We start from the raw sequence: 20,153 nt of genomic DNA on the forward strand, positions 1-20,153 counted from the left end.
TGCTCTGGCTTGGCAACGTGGTGGCGTGAGTACGCTGAATTTGGAGAGTGACGCTGTGAACAATGGCATGAGGAGCTTCTCGTTGGCGTCGTTTGCGTCGTTGTGAGCGGGTTGCTGAAAGTTCACCGCTCGCGTGCTCTCCCACTTCCATATTGGACATCTGTGTGTTGGTCTCCATGTCGATCGAGGAGTCGAGGACACGTCTCCGTGCAGTTTGGTGAAGTGCGTGTCGGTCTTGCGAGTGGACTTTGTATTTGCTGTAGTTTCTGGCCAGAGGACAGAGGGCGCCCTTTTATCGCGCCTCGCGACTGCCTCGCCCCCGTCAGCACTTATTATACTCTCCTCAGTCCTTCCGCGATCAGTGATGTGGCATGTCGAAAAATCATGGAAAACGTGCATCTGTAGCACCCCCCACAAGGTGAACTCGTGTGTCGATAGGGATTCCAGATACTGTACAATGTGGAGTTCGAGTCACCCCGCCGGCCCCCCGTCAACCACTTGCGCGGAGGTGATGGCCGGTGACTTCTGCTCTCTTGGAAGCCGTCAGGAAACATTTCATAGCGAACTTCCAGACTTCTTCGCGGCGTTGATGGACAGCCAGGTTGCAAAAGCTGTCTCTCCTTCTGATTGAATTCAATGACTGTTTCACGTGGCAGAGAGGTGCGTCGGGAGGACACTGACTTAAACTCGAGGAGAGATAGCTTTTTGCAACCTGACTGGACATTGACTGGACATTTTTCTGTGACAGCTGCATACATGTGAGTTACAGAAACGCAAAAGTTTTTGCGAATGAATAGAAAACGAAATACTGTACAAGAAAGGTGGTTTTCAAAATTGCTATAGCAAGGGGGTATATGTAACAAAAGCTCGATTATCGTCCTGAGTGTGCGACACTTAGCGTGCTGGCACCATGGGGATGTAGTTCCCTATGCCCCATTCGGCGCCAGCCTCCTGTGCTAGCCGTTCCGGGCCCGGAACGGTGCGCCTGACGGGTTTCTTGAAGGGCTTGGTGCCAAGACTTCGGCTCCGTGGGCGCTGTGTGGCCTCGGTGATGGCCGGGGAATAGAGAGCCGGTCGGAGAAGGGAGGCGAGGTTGTATGCACTCCGAACACGCGGCGGCGGTGTCTCCACGTATTCGTCTTCGTATGCGCTTATCGCGGCTTCCCTCTCGGCAGCACGTTGCTGTTCCTGTTGGATTCTGTGCTTGAACCATAACCGCCAGGACGAGTTCTCCACTCGTCGCTGGATGAAATCCGATGAGCGCATCTTGCTGTAGTACTTCCAGGTCGAAACGACATCGTTCTTCTTGTGGCAGATCTCTTGGATCATGTCCGATGGCCTCTCGTCCTGTTCGAGGGCTACAAGGATCTCGTTCCGGGCAGTGGTGGAGGCGTCTTTCGTCTCCCATTCGGGCTGTTGCGACGACATCGCATCGCGAGCTATGCGTTGGGCTTCTTGAGAATCCAACGATACGGAAGCCGATCGCCGCAGCCCACCTAAGCGGTCGCGGGCAGGCCGGTTTCGCATCCGGTTCAAGAGGACGGCACCATATCGAGTTTGAGGGTCTGCAAGAAAGTTCATATGGTGAGGATCAAGGGATAGAATTCATTCCATCAGAAGCCTACACCTACGTTCTTGCAAGCGAACTTGCTTATCCTTTGCGGGCGCGAAGTTTTTGAAATATCCGTCCCAGCTCAGGTTCTTCAGCTTTGCTACCGTCGAAATGTCTGCCTTGACTTCATTTGCAAACTCAACTGCCGATTGACCAGGTTTCCGCGACCTTGGTGGGAGGTAGTGCACGTCCGCGACCAGAGCCCACCGCGTCATTAGGTAGAGCAAGTGCTTGGTGAATGTCTGTGTCTTGCTATGCCAGTAGGCATCTGCCCATCGTTTATTGTACTTGATCGCAACCGGCGCAACAACAGCGTCGAGATCGAAAGCGCCTTTGTGGAACAGTACGGTGTATTCGTTATTGACACAAGTGCCTTCCGGGAAGATCAGGAGCGGAACGTTGTTCGGGTTTGAAACGTGCAATCGCATTCTATCAAGGGGAAAGCACGGTCAGCCTATGAGCTTTGAGCCATTCGGTCCCAACCAAAGAGATGTACTCACTTTTGCGCCAATACCGTTCGATCATTCTTTTCATTCCGATTGAACATGAGCGAGCCGTTCAATGTCAATACGCTATGTTCGAAGTATCCAATGATGCCGCCATGAGTCTGAGCCACCGTCGCATGCGGGAAATCGTTGGCAGAAAGCACCAGGTAGTCGATGACAGACGTATGATTGGAGACGAAGATGTGAGGTTGCGACAGCTTTGGCTTCTTTCCATGATATCGAACTCGACTTCCCCAAGACATGAGGAATGCCTTGCAGTATGAGCGAAACAGCCACCGCTGCCATTCCTCGCTCTTCAGCCGTAAGACCACCGGTAGTGCAATGAAGAAGAGGACCGTGGCGACTAGCAATAATCCGAGGCGGTATGGGAACAGGACGAAGTAGCGAAGGACCCAACCAAGCCAATAGAGGGGACCAAGGAGGATCGTCTTTGGGGAGAAGCTTCGACGTGGTCCTTGTTTGAAGCATTTCGAAAACTCGTCCTACAGGAATGCACAGCTGAGTGTTAGATACTTGTACGTCAGGTCCGACGGAAGTGCGACAGTGTTGGAGATGTGAGCGTACCTGAGCGATGGCCTGCCCAGCATAGCTCATGAAGGCCAACCCATCCTGAAGCGCGAAGCTTGGCGCTTTTCCTCCGTTGACAGCCGGTCCGCCAAACTTCTGTTCAAAGCCAGGCAGTAAGTCCGACGACGCTTGTTTGCGCGCCGACTTTCTGGGCGATGCTGTCGTCAAATAGGGTGCTGTCGCGACAGGCGGCATTTGGAACAGTTTCTCGCGATAAGCCACAATGCGGTAGTCCGACGCAGTAAACACAAGAGCCTTTCAGGCAGAAAGGGATGGAGCAGAGGTGTTCCAACTCTTTATACCAGCCTCCTCTGCCAGTCTGCTGACGGTCAGTTCGTCGGTGTTTTCTCCGGGGTTCTCTTTTTTTTTATGTTTGTGGTGTTGTGGTTGTGATGTTCGTGTGCGCAGGTCACACCTCCGTTTTGGTGTACGGGTTGCGAGTTGAGTGACTTGAAATTGAGTCCCTTCTGATCCCTTCTCTGTCCTCCGTACGTATTTAGATTTCCTTCAAGATCAGGTGCGATAATGGCTAACCCATCCTTAATCTTTTTTTCTCGTCCTCGTCATCTTGGATTCTCATTTCGCCTTTCCTCAGCCTTCGCTTTCGGTCGGCCCCGGCCTTCGGTGGATCTCGCGTGCACCGTCGGTGTGGCAAGCCACACACGAAAGCTTCTCGCCGTCCCAGGTTTCCGGACTTTTCCACCTTTCCCAAGTGACGCGTCGTTATTAGAAGCCCCAATTCCCTCAAATCGCACCAATGGAAACGGGAATCCGGGGATGTAGTGGAACTTGGAACAAGATAACCTTGAATACAACCTTGTAATCCTGCGCAAGGGTTACCCTTCGAGGCTTTCCCAGCACCTCATCTCCCGCCCGTCACAGCCCATCGATATTTCTGGTTGCCGCGATCAGTGATGTGACATGTCGAAAAATCATGGAAGACGTGCATGCAATCAAATCTGCTGTGTATCAACTCCAGATACTGTAGGTTCTCCTCATCTTTCTCCTGTCAGGTTCTGTCTCAGGTTTCCTGTCAGGTTCTCCTCATCTTTCCGTCCGAGGCTTGCGGCGCAAGGTACCGCTGCCCGATTTCCAACCGTAGCTCCATGTGCAGAAGCTCCGAGTTCTCCCGCACGCTGAACAACTCATCTGGAGTGAACCGTCCATCGAACTTCATCGATTCTTAAAGGCTGAACTTGTATAGTAAAACTCAATCGTGCAGCTGCGTGCTGTCGAATTTCTGCAAGCCACAGCAGAAGGAACTGGGAAGGAATGCAGTACTGTACATGGACACATACGCAATATGCGTCGAAATGTACCCCAACATTCCTTACCATTCAATATGTGAGATCTGTACATGCGACTGTCATTTCTGCTGGACAAGGTTGCGACTCCGAGGGCATGGCGCGTGTGTCATCGGTGGCTTGCGCGCACCCCACGTTTCTCGCTTCCCATCCCACGCTGTGCGTGAGGTATACTAACCTTTTTTTCGACTCCCTCATCGTCGTCAACCGTCATACGGGCTGAGGGTCCTCTTAGCTCCCTTCCACGCAATGGTCATTCCCATGCCCTATTCGGAGTTGACCTATCTGAACCCTCCTCAGTCCTTCGGCTACCGCGAGCGACACTCACAGACACCGGTTATTTTTCTGCAAGGGCAGAACGACGTCAGGAGCACCATAACAGAAGCCTTTAGCATTTCGGCTTCAAGTCCTCAGTGGGACTTCTTACCTTTCCAGGACGTTCCGCCTTTGAACTGGACCGACCGATGGCTCGACTCACCCGGCCAGTCTGACTCGGCTGCAGACGAGTTTGTCCATCTGCATATCGAAGGAGTGCCTATTTTACCGTACCTTTCCTATGACGACGAGAGTAGGGGCGGTGGGGAGCATGAAGCTGGGAGTGAGGATCATGAACTCGAGGCTCTGCTGGAGGAAACGTTTGAATTGCCCGAGACGGACGAAGGGTTGGAAGCAGATAACGAGGTCGGTCGACAACCAGACGAAGCCGACTCGGCACCTGAGGCCGAACAAACTCACGAACGTGGTGATAGAGAACCCGAGGACGACAACATGTTTGCGATCGATCCTCATCAGCTGCACCGCCCTCTGGGAGCGGCCTCGAGGCTTCCGTTTACGTTCGGCGCCACCAGGCAAACTTCCTCAACATCACAAATCGTCCCAACAGTACCAGCCATCTTCCGATCCTGGACCCCGTACTTCGCTCAGCGCCGAGCAACGGATTCGCCGGTCAGTACACGTTCAACACCACCGCCCCTAGTCCCGGCTTTGGAAGATAACGCAGCACCGCCTACGACTGAAACGCCCAGGAGTGGGATGTGGGCGAGGAGAACTGGCGGTCCACCTAGGCACGACGCAGAAACTTCGACGACAATTACCATCCCCACGCCATCCTTCCTAGGAACGGACAACACACGCGCAATCACACCGCCCTTCCAGCGCGTCTTGGCCGATTTCCACGCCGCCTTCGGTGACGATTTGCCCGACCTCGAGCGTCTTGTTGCCCTCTGCCCTTCCCTCGGCACCGAGGGCTTCATGGATCCTAACGAGCCATCAGGCGAAACGAGCACACCCCATCCTACATCGCTCCCATCTCGATCCCTGGCATCCCGACGAAACTTACCTCCGCTCTTGGCATTCGACCCGGACAGCTATATACCCTTGTCGGATGTCGGGCAGATTAACCCGTTTGGCGATGTGGGATGGTTGGGGAAACGCAAGAGGGATGCGGATGATGATGGGGTAGGCAGGTAGTTTTAGGTAGTTTTAGGCGCTTTGATATGCTCTTTTCTTTTCACAGTCCCCGTAGACAACGATCGCGCGGGCAGCGCGGTTAAGGATATCCCTGGTTCTTTCTTTTTGGCTATATATTACACCGCGCTATCTGACAAAAAAATGCGATGTCGTGGAATTGGTTGACGGGAGTATATGATGGCTATTGCATATACAACGGGACATCTCTAAACCTCTCCCTGCCTATGCACCTCCTTGCCCGACAAATCAGGAGATCAAAGCTTGGCGGGCTTAAAGGGAAAGATCTCCCACGATTTCCACACGTTATTCTTCACGTAGACGTCTGCGCGTACGAATTCCTCGACGGCCTCCTTCGACTCCATATCGACCACCAGCACGCTGCCGACCATTTTCTCCTCATTTGGGCTGTCGAGAATAGCACCCCCGAGCACGATCTTGCCTTCCGCTTTTGCAGCGGCTACCTTTTCGAAGTGAGCGGGCCTCACATCCAACCTCCGCTGTAGGGCTCCCGAGTCCGTTGCATCGTGCGCGACCACAACGTAAGGTTTTCCCACAAAGGCCGTCGCCGAGAGGTATCGAGTCTGAGCGGCGGACAGGCTGAACCGATACGAAGACCGGACAACGTTGTTGGCAGCGTAAGGAAGGCGGGTTGCTATTGACATAGTCATCTTGAAAGGTGGGATGTGAGCGCGATGCAGGAAGGGAGGTCGTGAGGAATTCGTCTGCGTATGTGGAACGTGGTGGAAGAATCTACCGTCCTGATGCAGCGCAATCTTGGACGAGCTGAGGGGAATGGGAGAAGGGAGCCAGCGAGCGCGTGGGGGACTGCGAAGGCCGGCGGCCGCTCAGTTCTTGTTGTTGTCATTAGATATCAAGGGAAACAAACACGCGCCCTCCGCCCTCATCATTCCCATTCCCGCTCATGAGTCGGCCTCTGGCGTTCGAAAGGTTTGGACTTTGAACACCGCCTCGGTTGCCGCCAAGAGTTGCGAAGAACTGAGCGAGCTCCCCCGTCAGCAACTTATTATACGTACTATATATATATATCCACGGGGCGAAAACAACCTCTACCTTCGCAAGCAGAGTCACTTCCCACGTCACAGCTCGGTTCCCCACCCTACGACACGAAACAGTCTGCCGACTTCATCTTGTTGCCACGCGTTAGACAGCAATGGCGGCTTTTCAAGGCCTTCGGCGATCGGTCGTGAGTCTTAACTCGCACGATCACGCTGAATTATCCATCCTCATCAAAGAAGAGAAGGTACAGTTAGGGCTTTGTGCCAGTCGCCGTTTTGCGTGTGATGAGGCAGGTTGCCGACATTCTTACAACTCTCCCCTAGGATGTCGCCACCGAGCTTCACAAATTTGCGAAAGAAAAGCTTGAAGGTGAGGAACATGACCAATTGCTGCAAAGTGCCACTCAGCATGTTGGTCTAATTTCCTTCATTCCTCGTTCCAGCCGGAAAATATCTACATACGTACGGAAAGACGCAACACAAAGACATCGAGGATATATCCGAAAAATACTTGACTCTCATCGAGAAGTTCGTCGACTTTCACTCCACCACGATAGAAAAATACGAATCGTACCGGAGTCGCCTGAAAGACATGCGCCAGCGCGAGGAGACCTTGTATGCCCTGAGAAAACGCCACAAGGAACTACAGGACAAGTACAAAGATGCAGTCAAAAAGCAGAAACCTCACGAAACCCTGAAGATCGAGCTAGGCGTTGTCGAGAAAGATCTGGCGGAGCAGGAGGCAGAGTGTGAGGGATACAAGCGAGCCACCCTCAAAGAGGCGTTGCATACGCAGATGGACGCGTGGATGGATCTGGGCAACAAGATGGCAATCTTTGCGACGTACGGCAAACACCTTGCTGATCAGATCCCGCAAGGATCGCTGGCGCCTGGGCAGGAGCTGCCGCCGTACGAAGGGTCAGGAGTCACTGCGCGGATCACCGTCGACTTCACAAAGGCATTGCGTGCTTATGAGGCCGAGGCGAAAGCTGCCCATACCGGGGCCCCTGAAGAGGCACAACACCAACGAGGCCGACGGAACGAAACCACGTCGTCACTGCATCTGGAAGACCTCAGACTCAGCACTAGCCATTCGCGAGACTCCCTGAACGTGCCACACGTTCAACCGCATCCTCCGATAGCCACCTCACGCGACTCTCTGAACCACCCAGTTTTCACACAACCCTCCGCAGCGCATGACCCTGGCTACCCAACATCGCCCACCCTGCAAGATCTAGGCGGGAGTAATTCAAACTTTGGGACAACGTCAAGATTCTACCAACGGCCTCTCACCGCAGAACCGCAAGCGGAGGCAGGCCATCTACCATCATATCAGACGTCGCACTATCAATACGCTCAGAGCCTCCCAAGGGACACCTTACCGCAGCCGCCAGGTGCATACCCGACAATGTCAACATCAATGCCACGGAACGGATTCTCCTCCTTACCATCACTTCCGCCGGCCCCGTACATGGGGAGTAGCCCCGAACCATCCAAAGGCACTGTCGTCTGTCCGTCCTGCGCCCGGCCGGTAGTTGGGAATAAAATCAACGAGCATCTCGATACCAAGTGCTCAATGTACCTGGTAGAGCTCACGTCTGGTCCCGCGGGTCCGACGATGAGGCAGTATGATGAGTATGATCCCGAGAGGCAATATCAGAGTAGGTTGGATGCGTCACACCAGCAGCCGGGGCATCAAGCAGAAGATGATGAATACGTCCGTGCGAGGTTGGCGGGCATGGGGTCATAGCGGAACACGAGCATATCTATAGCCTCGTCAATTTGGCATCTCGATGTAGCTTCAGCTTCGCCACCTAGTGATTGTAATGTGTATATTATGTACATTCCGAACAAAGTATACATCTGTTAATCTTCCAAATCGGCAGATGGCATGAGCTGCGTCGAGATGGCACCTCCAGATCCACTTCCTTCATCCCCAATATCAGCAGATTCCGACGGGTCTTGAATAGGCATAGCAAGCTTCGAGTGGAGGTCCGCCAGAGCATTGACCGCTTTGGCCGTGTTCACCGTCACATGGTCATATACCAGCCGTGGCACTCGCTCCTTCTGCACCCCGAGCCATTCGACCCACTCCCACGGCGTCGCGTCCCCCGTGACTTTGAGCTGTGGCTCAAAGACCCTTTCGCCCGTGCAGATAAAGGCTATATCTGCCGCTCGACGAGCAGTGTCTTCAGCCGCTCCAGCGGTGGCCGGTGAACCATCGGGTTTCAACGGACTCAAACCCGCATCACGAGTGTTCGCAGCTTTGTCGGCATTGTTATGTGTCGGACTTGGCGAAGCAGGACTGACGGTATTTGTTGGCGACGGGCTTCCGGGCCGACCCTTCGCGCCTTTCGTAGGCTCCTCGATCCCCGTGTCGGAACTCGCGGCCACAGCCTTCTGATACAGCTGCACCAACTCCTGCAGGTACTTGTACAGCCCGAAATTGAGCGCGATATCAATCGGCCCACTGAAATCGGTGCGGAACCCGTACTCGACTTTTGGCTGCTGGAAGAAGCTTTCGCTCTTTAACGTCATGACCGTGTCGCGCACGCCAAAGACATTCTTGGCGGCGGCGGATGTCATGAAAGCGAACCACTGCGATGTCGTCCACATGCTCTCCTCGGCCTGCGATATCGACTTGGCGGTTCCTTTCTTCACGGCGATACCGCCCGTGTGGACGACCGTGCGTTCCACGGCCTGCCCGGAAGGGCCCCGAGACCCATCGTAGATGATCTCGAAGCGCTTAGATGTGATTTGGGCGAAATCGGGGTCGCGGAAGTTGTATCGCGCGAGAACGATAAAAGCCTCGCCCAGGACGATGTTGATGTGGCCGAGGGTGCTCGCGCCCATCCAGAATCGGTTGAGGAAGTCTCTTCCGGGTACGGCCGTATCTTTAGCGCCCGAGCTGCGCAAGTCTGGGTTGGATGCCGGCACTGGTTGTTTGACTTTGGAGAGGAGGGTTCCGGATGAAGGCATCACAGAAAGACCGGAAGCGGACGCTTCCTTCTTACTATGCGATGCGGATGAAACGCCGCTTGGGTCGGGACCTCTCTTTTCTTCAATTAAGGTCCTGATGCGAGACATTAGCTGTATGATCGTCGGAATGGTCCGTCGCGACATGATGCATTTGAAGACAGCAACGTCGAAATCTGCATTCACGTGAAGCTGCAGATCGTCTGTGGTCACAACCCATTTGTCCGTGAAACCTCCGTGGATGGGTGCGATGTATAAAATGAGGATCCTCTCGTACTGATAGTGAAGATGTGACGACACGTGCTCGATGTGCAATACCATATCAGTACCCGTAACCGAATTGGCTTGACCTCGCTTCGGCGCTGGAGGCTTTCGCGCATCGAGATACGCTTGAGCGCCTGCCACTGTTGTTGCTCCGCTAAACTTGCCCTCCGTCTTCAAACTGAGGGTCTCGAAATTGATGCAGACTTCCTTCTCTTCGAATCCCAGAGCCGAACGCATCCCGCTTCCCATGACGACCAGATTATCTAGAGTGAGGCTCCCTTTGCCAATAGCTTGTCCAAAATCCATGGCAAACTCGATCTGATTGAGCCTCGCCGCTACGTTGATCGTATCGAAAAGTGACGCGCCATTCTCGCCGACGAGGGAGAGGAGGGAGGATCCGTACGTTCTTCGTTCGACATTGTTCAAGCCACCGAAGGACTTCCTAACGGTAGAAGCCGACCGAGGGAAGAAATTCCACGAATCTACCCACATTCGCTTGAACAGGAAAAAGTCCTGCAGATGTCTGGCGTTTAGGCTGCCCATCAGGGAAGGAACTCCGATTTCGAGTGTGTAGATGCGATTCAGCTTGCGCTCCATTGTTGTAATGTTGAACGTCACGCGAGCGATCTCTGCATTCAAGCAGTCCTCGGGTGAGAAGACGTGCCGTAGTGCGCCAGATGCCCCCAAAACATTTCCGGTGCAGCTCAGGTACTGCGTTTTGTCGGGACGTTCGGCCTTGGGTATGAACGAGAATATGAAGTCGGCTTCATCCAGGTTGAAGTTGAAGCTCACCTTTGACGTCGGCTGACACGTCAAGCTGATTCTCGTATGCGAAAGGCAAAGGTTGAAGGTGACCGAGTGTCGTTGATACGAGGCCAGCATTGCATTCGGCTGTGCTTCCATATTCGTCGGACCAGCGACAATGGAGGTACTGCTTTCCATGCCAGTTGCTATTCGCTCTTCGTGCTTCAACATCCGGCCAACCTTGAGATTCGTTGTTATCTCTCGGATGAACTGAAGGATCTCCGGATGCAGAACATTTTTGCTCGCGTGGATGATCAACTCGATGTGGATTTTTTTCGATGGACTAGCCATCTCGTCCTGCGGATCAAAATCGCGCTTGATGGTGTTCCCAATTGTAGACAGTGTAATTCCCGGCAAGGCGAGGAGATGAATGCACGGGTCTTCGGCCGATCCTGCTTCTCCTGTCCGTTGGCTTCCTCCGCCAGATGATAGGTGACTAGTGGATACTGGTGGCGATGCGGTTGAGGACGTTTTCCCACGGTGCCTCGCAGACCAAATCTTGCACGTCCCAGTTTCGAAGTCAAACCGGGCATCAAAGTCCACAACGGTGGCAATGTCGCTGAATACACCGTCCTCGAGCTCGGCGTCGGAATTTACTGGAAGATCAGTTGTGGCATTGGGCGTAGAAAGACCCGGTTCAGAATTCATTTCTCCGTTTCCAGATACGTTCTGTTGTGCCGAAGTTGAAGCATCTGGCATGAACGACACTACTTTTCCTCGTTCACTCATGTATACGACGTTTAGCTGATTTGCGTACTCGGTGATGCCGGAATCCACTTCCAACTCGAACCCTTTAATCCCCGAAATAATCTGAATATGGCTCTTGCCATTTTCCTTCCGACGAATTATCTCGGCACTGGTCTGCTTGAGAAGTATTCGATTGGCGGTGGGATGGGCGGCGGGTGAGAAATGTCGCTCGTTGCTGACATCGAGAACCGGTACGAACTGGAAGCAAAGATCGCTGATTTTTCCCGATGCCGATCTCAATTGCTTCGAATCGAGATGGATCATGCTCGCCGAAACTAGAAGGGCAGGGGAGCCGTCGGTGCTTCCACTTGAGACCGTACTTCGGCGAGTGCTGAGGACGCGCGCAGCAGTCGATTGATTGCCTCCAGGCGACTGGCCACTTGGTCGTAGTGGAAGCGCAGCCCCTACATTGCGCACTTGTATTTGGATTACCCTTTCCTTCAGGAATGATTCCTTTTTATGCTTCTGAGGTAACGGCATCTTCATCCCTTTGATGAGCCTCTCAGTGTTCTCTTTCGCTTTGGCGAGTTCTTTTGCGTTTCGATGGCTTCCTTTCTCTAGTTCCCGTCTGTAGTATTGAACGACATCGGTGACTGCAGTCACGGCTGTGGTTTGAAAGACAGCGTGAAGATGTTGCACCCGCACACAAAGTATCTTCGCCTCGGATTCCAGTTCGACGATTTCCGAGGGGATTGAGTCTTTCGGAATGAAGTTCTGGGTTGTCACACTTGTTACTATGTAGACTTGCGGTTGGAACTTGATTCGGCTGCCGCCCGACGTCCAGGTCTGCCATTCCGATCCGTTTCGCAGCAGGGCAAACGAGAAACCTCGCAAGGACAATCTCCAGAAGACTTTGTCGGGGTTAGTGAATGACACAGTCTCCGGGATCTCTTTCGACAACTCCTTCTGGGCGAAGTTCATCGCGAACCCACTAATATCATCCGATTCCAACATCACAACGGAATTCGGACTATGAGCCGAGACCCGCAACCCTTGTATTCGGAACCTCAATGCATAGTAATACTTGGTCCTTCCGATGCTCGTTTCGGAAACGTTTTTCTTCAACGAGTGCTGCTTCCGCTTCCGCTTCCGCTTCCTTGCATAGAATGCGATAATATCGAGGATGTCATTCAGCTCTCCACCGAGGACGCTCTGAGTAGTGATCAGCTGATCGATAAGATTGACGTTGACAGACGCCTGTATGCAATCCAGTTCTACGGATGCCTCTATCTGCATCGAATCTCCGATGATGGCAATACTGTTGCGACTCTGCTGTTCCCTTGGCATGCTGATTCCACTTGTGAGTGCCATGTGTCTTATGAGACCAACCGATCTCAATGCCGGTAGAGCAAAAGCTGTGGCCTGTTGGGGGCTGTTGGATGCGCCTCCTGTATCATCCAGCCCATCTAGCGGCTTACTTACGAAATTGGCCGTGTGCGCACCGATGCCAGCCTCCCAGTCCATCCAAGGTCTTGCGGAGAATGCTAAACGGGGATCGATCATGCTGAGGCGTGAGCTTTGGGCAACGCTGACGAACAAGCGGTGCCCCTCGTAAATGAAATTGAGAGACGCAAGAAGGTCCGACTGTACGGAAAGGTGCTGCAATAGGAAACTGATCCTCATGACGGAGGGTTTCGGAGAACCATGTTTATCGGGGATAACTGACGTGGAAGGCGCTTTTGGGAGTTGCCCTATGCGAGAATCGGATGCCGTCACTCGTTCCTTTATTAGGCTGTTGAATAAGAAATCGTAACGAGGCAAATCTTCATCACTCCATTTCTCGATGAACGCGTGCAGTTTCAATAAGCTTCGAGGGAGATCAACGCGGATATGACGAATGTTGATTGTTGCAGATGTCTGGTCGGGTTCCTCGCCTGTGTTGCTCATGAGGATGTCCTTGTTCGAAGAATTCCTTGTGAACATGCCTCCGATATCTTCTGATCCGATCGAAATCAAAGTGCTTGCATTCGCAGCGGATGCGCCACGACTCTGTTTCTCGGACATCGTGATGTCTACCGTTGAAATGCTTCCCAGAGAGCTATGTGTAACCTCCAGAGGTCCATCCGGAAGGCTTCCTGTACCATGTCGTGGCAAGGGGAATGCCCTCATTTCTGTGACAGCGTTCTGTCCGGATCCCGGGGTGATGTGAAGGGTAGATAATTGAAAGCTACGCAGTGAAGCTTTTGCCACAAGATTATGTGCCGCGGCGGTGAGAGAAATCTTGTTGATCAGAAGGGTACCGAAAATCACAAACTGCTGCACATGTGAGAACAAAGAGTCCCCGGATGGAAGTGATTCACTGGAACTTCCAAAATTCGGCTTTATTGGCGGAACGAGCGATTCCAGTCGGGACTGAAACCACCGGTGAACCCTGAGAAAGTGTCGGACAAAACCAAATAGATTTGGATTGACGATGCAATCCAGTCGGCCAATTTTTGCCCTATAGCGGATGTCCAGAATAGCGCTCGAAGGGGCAGGTTGTCCTGGTGTGATCGCTGTCATTTCCTGCGGGTTGCTACCTTCCAGCGTCTGCGCCGAGATCAGAATGGGTCCCACGACGATGGATGTGTCCTCCATTTGATATTCAAAGATGGTCACGTTGAGTCTAGATACGTCAACAATTCCCTTGACATTCCAAATGAGCCTCGATAGAGTAACCTCTGCGAGGTTCTGAGCTTGGAGCGATGGCATTGGTTTCATTCCGTAAAGCTTTCGCAGCAGGGGGACAGAGGATACATCAGTCCCCTCCCACCGCCTCCAGGAGGTAAGATGCTTCGAAACGGTGACGAACAGTAACTTGGAATCCATAGTTTGATCGTTCCTGGCGTTGAGTATAGACTCCACTCCAGCCCGTATTTGGGGCGGCAGGGACCGCAGAGAGTATCGCATGTGACATAATAGCTTCCAACCTCTATCTTCCTGATGCTTTCGGCTACCAAGCACCCAAATTGACGACGGTTGGGTGAGGAATAGCGGGTCTTCATCCACGGCGTGACTGTGAGCCTTCCCAGCGATCTGGACCAGCAGATTCTGCAGATCTCTTCGCCTACGCAACGAGAAGGCACCATGGATTTTGCCGATGTCTATCCCAAATGTCACCCACTTGTACAAGACTCCGAACATGATCTCGATTGTCTCGTTGATCGAGACGACCGACAACTCCTTGGTGTTGAGTTCCAACGACATTCCGTCGTCAAATGTCGCGCCCGTACGTCCGCGCTCCATTCGTCCACTCCACTGTATCTTTTCAGCCAGAAGGTCCAGGGCGACCGGCACGCCTTCCAGAGAATCGTTCGGAAGGCTTTTGTTGAGTTGCTTCTGCTTGGGGATGCCAACGACACCATTCACATTCATATTTCCTACGAAGTAGAGCCGGGTAGTGCACCGATCTACGTTGACCGCAAACTTGAATCGAGCAAGCCGCCCATCATGACTTTGAGGCGGCGAATAGTCCACCGTTTGTGCCATGGTTGCGGTGAGGCCAGACACGACGAAGTCAAATGAGCAAAGCAACTCATCCGACAGTTCGTAGCGTGCAGTGTGACTCTGAGCCACGAAAGAGGTGGCATCCGGTAGTAACATGTCCTGCACACAATGTATGTGCACACTTGGAGTTGACACGAACACCGCAGTGGAGGCGAGCAGATACGGGAACTGCCGCATCAAATAGCTTGTATGCTCCAAGGTTATCCTGTCCAGTACCGTCTCCGAAGTGACGGTCTGCAACGATAATCGTCACGAAGGGATTTAGGCGGACAAAGGACCTGCTTTGTGCGTACCTGATCTTTGACGGCTTCCAATGCTTCTTGAACAATTCGAAGCGCTATTGGAGTGACAGTGATTCGCACGGCCTCGCACAAGTCAACGGTCATGTCGCTTCTTTTTCCGTCGGTTCCTTGATGACGAGGGATATCCGTTGAATCATCCCGATACTTTCTCAATGACCGGTGGAATGCTTTTTCTTCAAATACATTTCCATGCTCGTCTTCTCTGGTTTCCGATATGCCGATCTGCGTGAACCCAGTAAATGCAGGCCGCTCAGTCCCAGAAAAGGACATAGGGCTGCGCTTGTTGCCTCTGTCAATCCTGAACTGCTTGAGGTACGTTCGATACGGGATTGACCTCGGCGGCGGTAAGTCAGCGAATGAACCGCCCTGCTCCGCAGCAATTGATTCGTTTCCTAAGGATTCCCATTCATCAGGGTCTTCATCACTCCCTGAACTCTCCGATGACGTGGATTCACTACACCGGCATCGTTAGCTTGTGAATTTGATGATCGTGTTCAGACACGACTCTACTCACGCATCCTGGTTGATGTACGAGCTCACTTCCTCCTGCAAATGTCCGTCCGCTGGAAAGCGAAAATGTGTTTCATCACGAGGTTTATGACGGTGTGACAGTTGAAATGGGGGGTTGAACTTGGGAAGGAATGGCAGCCATTTGTCCGGCTCATTGGTCCGATTCGCTTGTCGCCTCGTTGCCCCTCGTTGGTGTACCTCAGGGTTCTCGTATAAAAATGTGCAACGTTTTGTCGGCTCATCCTGACTCTTGACAAATGCCATTTGCAACTTCTGTAGATCCTCCCAGTCAGGAATCTGATCGTAGTTGCACATGGACATTGCCGTTGTCAGCTTGAACACTTCCACCCACACGCCTCCGTCCGCTGCAGTGCCTAGACTATCCTGATCACTCGTATTGGCCAAGCACCGTAACGCGATAGCCGGGACTTCTATGAACGTGCGGCCGACCCAGGTTTGGCAGGCGTAGTTGTCGTATTGCAATCGCAAACCCTTCGGCAGCGCAAGAGTGGAGACTGAGCCTGGACCGATCACAGAAACTTGGACGCTGCCTACCGTCACAAGTATTGTGGTTACGTCAGGTAAAGCGACCGATCCTGCGAGACTGTTATCCACATCCGCATAATGGAACACAAACGACTTCAGAGACGATTGCAGAGCGCTCAGAGCCGTGGGTTGCAAATCTCCTGCGATATCTCCGCAACTGATCCGCCAGTCGACAGCATAAACCAGCGCCTTTGGAGGAAGGCCGAACAGGCGATGCCCTCGGATGGTTATGTCTGGTCATTCATCGTTCAGTGTATGGGCAAATGCGCGCATACCGCGACTCGAACTTATGCCTACCTTGGATATGAAGGGCGTTGCGCGTGCTGTCCGGGTAGGGATGATAGTCACCGTCCTTAGCAACTCCGCGTAGCACTTGGACCGGGCGAAACGTAACTTGGAGATCTAAACAGCCTATCAGAATATTCTGCCACATATGAGTATAAACGAAAGAGGACGGCCGCCAGCGAACCATTGTAGTGGGTGGTATTCCGGTTTTCGACCTGAATTTCAGCGATCTTCATTATCGTGACATTGTCGATGCAGTACAGATTTGCTGGCAATATCGCAACAAGCTCACGGAAACGACCCACGATGTGTGCTTCAAAAAGATTCGATTTCTCCTGCAGCTACATGTAAGCACACCTAGATCAGGAAAGGCCCTCATGCAATAGACCTACCCGTGCAGCCTCCTGTTTCAGGGAGTTCGTCTCAGTTTTGATGGGATCTGCAAGTCGGCTTCGATATTCATCCGAAGTGATGAAGCTATTGTGATCCCCCATGTAGTTTTCCTTCAAGAAGAGAACATGAGATATCAAAAACCCGAACATCGTGGCCTGAACGCCGGACGTCTGCATAACCAATGAGTTAGATGGTGCCCCCAGCCGACTCTAGCGGGAATGACCAACCTCAATGTTCATGATCAAGCTGTCGACGCTACGTGGGTCGAAGGCTCGATGGTAAAGGTAATTTCCATCGATCCCGAATTGGCCAACCACCCCAATCTCGCGATCTTTCTCGGCCAAAAATGCGCCGATCGTGTGCGACTGCGGGAAGCTCATCCGGAGGCGAAGCTTCCGTGCCTGCAGGAAATCGGCACTTTTGAGTAGCTGCGAAATTATGTGGGATATGCGGTTGAATGTACCTCGATTTGAAAATCCACCGCAGTGCTCTCAGCTTCAAATTGTAAAAAGGGCATAGTGACATCCAGCCTCATTCGAGATCCGTTGATAATGATATACGCTGAAAGGTAATCAGACGAGCATCATGAATCAATCAAAAGACAGAAGAACCTACTATTATCATTGAGATCGTTCGGCTGATTGATGATATTGTGCTGATTGGTACAGAGAAGCAACTCGAAATCATTGAATACTGTCTTGATCTTGTACTCAATCGGTACAAAATACGTCTGCGGAGTGGGAGGGCCGGACGACCAATCCTTGCTGAGATCCATGAGGAGCGTGACGTGATCCCGTAGTAGAAACACACGCGACGAATTCACGGTGATTCCAACGTTCCATGGTCGCGGGGCATTCCATTGAAGGGGGTTGTGCATATGGATTTCCAACTGGGTGGAGTGCCGCCAATCAGTACGGGACCCTTCGCCGCAGGACGGCCCATGTCTATAGCCAAACGGGAAGATAGCGGCGACCAATAACTTACCTTCAAATGATTTGCAACCAGGAGAGGACTATAGTTCAGGCTCGAAGTGATCGTAAGCTCGCTCAACACGGCTGTCACCGACATCGCGTATCCTTTCTCGCTCTGCACGAACGGTACCACTACATCAACGGTTGATCTGCTTGCCAGCTTCAGATCTATCCATGCATAGGGGCGGCCAGCCGTCCCTCTTTTCATGTTTGTGTTCTCGTCGTCGGCGAGCGCGTCGTCGTAAAATTTCCAATCCTAGGGAAGACAAGACGCGTCAGAATGGCAGGTGCGCAATCCAAAAGGGGTGGTGAAGGCCTACCTTGGATGCTTCCCGGAACGGTATCCGCAAAGTCGTCTTGCCAGCAAACTTGAGAAGGATCTTCAGCGCTACGAACAGACGAGTTTCGCCAGGTCGTAGGCTTTCGGTCTTGATTGCGTTTCGATACGCCGTAGGGAAGAAGAACGATTGTATCATCCCTCTGTGCGCGAGCGACATATCAGCGTCTTCGCTTGCCGTCAGCGTGGGTTTGCATCTCACCTCACCTCTGCCGGTCTGCCCACGGACCATAATGAATAGTCCCATCTAAGATAGTCACATCTATTCGAGAGCAGATCAATCACACGTTCAGTTGACGCAGCTGCTCCATACATTCAATTAAGAGCATACCTGCCCCCCATTCTGGTGGTAAATCCCCATTTCCCACATCGAAGTCTTCGCTCGCATTCAGGGCATCCATGCTTGTCTGCACCTTGGGTACAGCGATCGATGGCGCCGGGCCTAAATGGAGTCTCAGACATCAACGGTCCCGCCCTCAGGTCACAGTATACCTCATGAAATTCTCCCTACCTGCCACGTCCGCATAGTAACGGATGTCAAGCCTCCCGCATTCGAGAACCTTGTTCACCTGCGCGTACTCTTCAAACCGCCTTCGTTTGAGCAACGGGACATTGACAATCTTATATCGAGAGAGTCCCGCCCAGTGCTGCTCAGCTTCTTGCAATGGGATGTCTGCCTCTTGTACGTCTCCAAAAATGATGCCTCCTCTGAGGAAAGCTGAGAGTTTGCGATACCACGGCTTCCTTACGCTGTTGGAACGGGATGAGCATATTGAAGAGGTAGTCCATGCTACGTATGGTCCACCCGTGACGCTTACTTTCGGGCACGCGTCCGGGCCGCATGGTTTAATACCGGTTCCCGATAATCCACATTTGGCCCCATTGTGAGCTTAACTTTCTTGAGCGACAGATTGAGATCCGTCCTGTAATAGTCATACACAGAGCGAGACTATATTGTGCGATTAGCCTCGGAAGCGATGTGGAATAACATTGAAGGTGACGCACTTTCACAATTTCATAGTTTCCGGACGCTTCTTTGTAGTGCATGACAAGGATCGTCGGAAGATCCGGTAAGCCCATGGTGATCGCCCCCGTGGACGAAACGATGTCAATAGGGAAGAACCATCGAAATCCCATGTCCTTTTCTTGCGCACATGGTAGCTCGTCCGACATACGAACTGTTGGTTACAGGCAGTTGGTTACTGTCGTAAGCTGAAGAGCACGTAACGTGGGCTTACCTGTGACATTCTCCGGGGAATGGGCTGGCGGGCTTCCATTTCCAGATACCCCCGCCGTCCTTTCCAAAACAGTCTGAAGATGTTGATAGGCAGGGGTACGATTGTAGATGAACCACTCCAGACCATCCAAGCGGACCATGAACCTTGAGGGGAGCTCTGGCAACATGGATTAGGAGCGCGGCCGGACGAAAAACGGAGAAGGCCCAGACTACCATGGGTGGAAAACTCTGCCGCGTCCCCTTCTCTGCGCACTCGAGCCAGCCACCATCGGAACGTCACATATCCGCGCAGAATATGTATGGATTGGTTGCGAGAATAATAGCGTAGATTCCTGAATAGCAGCTTCCCGCTAAGTGGCGAAAACTGCAATGACTCTGCGCATCGATCAATCATTGTACAGCCGCCTTTTGTAATCCCAAGCTGCCATACCTATCTCCACATAGGCTTTATATTTCCGCCATGTATATATACAGAGAAGCTTCCCCGCTATTTGCCCGACGGCACGGCTCAAATAGAAGAAGTAGAAGAGCGAGATGATCGCAACGACCCATGTGTAGACAACGAAGGTCCAGAATTTGACTAGAGCAGTCGCACAGGTGAGTTGAACGTTCGCAAGGGTGCTTCAACCCTGTCCCTTTTTGCTCTCACCGTTGGGGTCTTGCTGATTGAAGTTTCCGAAAGGCAAAGGAAACTCGGGAAACTCAGACATCCATGTAAGCTCTCATATGAGTATTGCGGGAGAGACGCAGGTGTTCAGCTGTATCTAACTGAATGGCCTGGGAAATGTTGTTCGAGATCAGTGCCAGAATGCGGCAGCGA

The 20,153-nt window shown here is 52.5% G+C and overlaps 5 protein-coding genes across 5 annotated transcripts; 2 read left to right on the top strand and 3 right to left on the bottom strand.

Moving 5' to 3' along the window:
- Nucleotides 1-711: 711 nt before the first annotated feature.
- EV422DRAFT_557304 (uncharacterized protein) lies at nucleotides 712-3,111 on the bottom strand. The gene is made up of 4 exons (XM_053071917.1): nucleotides 2,683-3,111; nucleotides 2,113-2,600; nucleotides 1,632-2,041; nucleotides 712-1,565 (listed from the first exon to the last, which is right to left on the bottom strand). Exons 1-4 carry the CDS (start codon nucleotides 2,878-2,880, stop codon nucleotides 895-897), a joined length of 1,767 nt encoding a protein of 588 aa, XP_052925338.1. The 5' UTR covers nucleotides 2,881-3,111; the 3' UTR covers nucleotides 712-894.
- Nucleotides 3,112-4,238: 1,127 nt separating this feature from the next.
- On the top strand, nucleotides 4,239-5,459 carry EV422DRAFT_506398 (uncharacterized protein; the record flags this gene model as incomplete). Its single annotated transcript, XM_053068558.1, has 1 exon — nucleotides 4,239-5,459. The coding sequence occupies one exon, from the start codon at nucleotides 4,239-4,241 to the stop codon at nucleotides 5,457-5,459; it is 1,221 nt and encodes a 406-aa protein (XP_052925339.1).
- Nucleotides 5,460-5,713: 254 nt separating this feature from the next.
- Nucleotides 5,714-6,121, bottom strand: EV422DRAFT_496474 (protein yciI; the record flags this gene model as incomplete). Its single annotated transcript, XM_053067876.1, has 1 exon — nucleotides 5,714-6,121. One exon carries the CDS (start codon nucleotides 6,119-6,121, stop codon nucleotides 5,714-5,716), a length of 408 nt encoding a protein of 135 aa, XP_052925340.1.
- Nucleotides 6,122-6,358: 237 nt separating this feature from the next.
- EV422DRAFT_529613 (Eisosome component PIL1-domain-containing protein) lies at nucleotides 6,359-8,292 on the top strand. Its single transcript, XM_053070335.1, has 3 exons — nucleotides 6,359-6,720; nucleotides 6,800-6,845; nucleotides 6,919-8,292. Exons 1-3 carry the CDS (start codon nucleotides 6,631-6,633, stop codon nucleotides 8,223-8,225), a joined length of 1,443 nt encoding a protein of 480 aa, XP_052925341.1. The 5' UTR covers nucleotides 6,359-6,630; the 3' UTR covers nucleotides 8,226-8,292.
- Nucleotides 8,284-20,152, bottom strand: EV422DRAFT_58087 (uncharacterized protein). Its single transcript, XM_053073353.1, has 20 exons — nucleotides 19,983-20,152; nucleotides 19,764-19,913; nucleotides 19,547-19,708; nucleotides 19,335-19,490; nucleotides 19,102-19,274; nucleotides 18,915-19,045; nucleotides 18,608-18,846; nucleotides 18,428-18,538; nucleotides 18,304-18,358; nucleotides 18,080-18,239; nucleotides 17,773-18,015; nucleotides 17,404-17,677; nucleotides 17,252-17,349; nucleotides 17,016-17,189; nucleotides 16,788-16,958; nucleotides 16,580-16,730; nucleotides 16,408-16,512; nucleotides 15,569-16,343; nucleotides 15,046-15,508; nucleotides 8,284-14,986 (listed from the first exon to the last, which is right to left on the bottom strand). Exons 1-20 carry the CDS (start codon nucleotides 20,041-20,043, stop codon nucleotides 8,342-8,344), a joined length of 10,497 nt encoding a protein of 3,498 aa, XP_052925342.1. The 5' UTR covers nucleotides 20,044-20,152; the 3' UTR covers nucleotides 8,284-8,341.
- Nucleotide 20,153: the final 1 nt, after the last annotated feature.

This window comes from Fimicolochytrium jonesii, assembly GCF_025526975.1.
Source record: "Fimicolochytrium jonesii strain JEL569 chromosome Unknown EV422scaffold_12, whole genome shotgun sequence".
Taxonomy (NCBI): domain Eukaryota; kingdom Fungi; phylum Chytridiomycota; class Chytridiomycetes; order Spizellomycetales; family Powellomycetaceae; genus Fimicolochytrium; species Fimicolochytrium jonesii.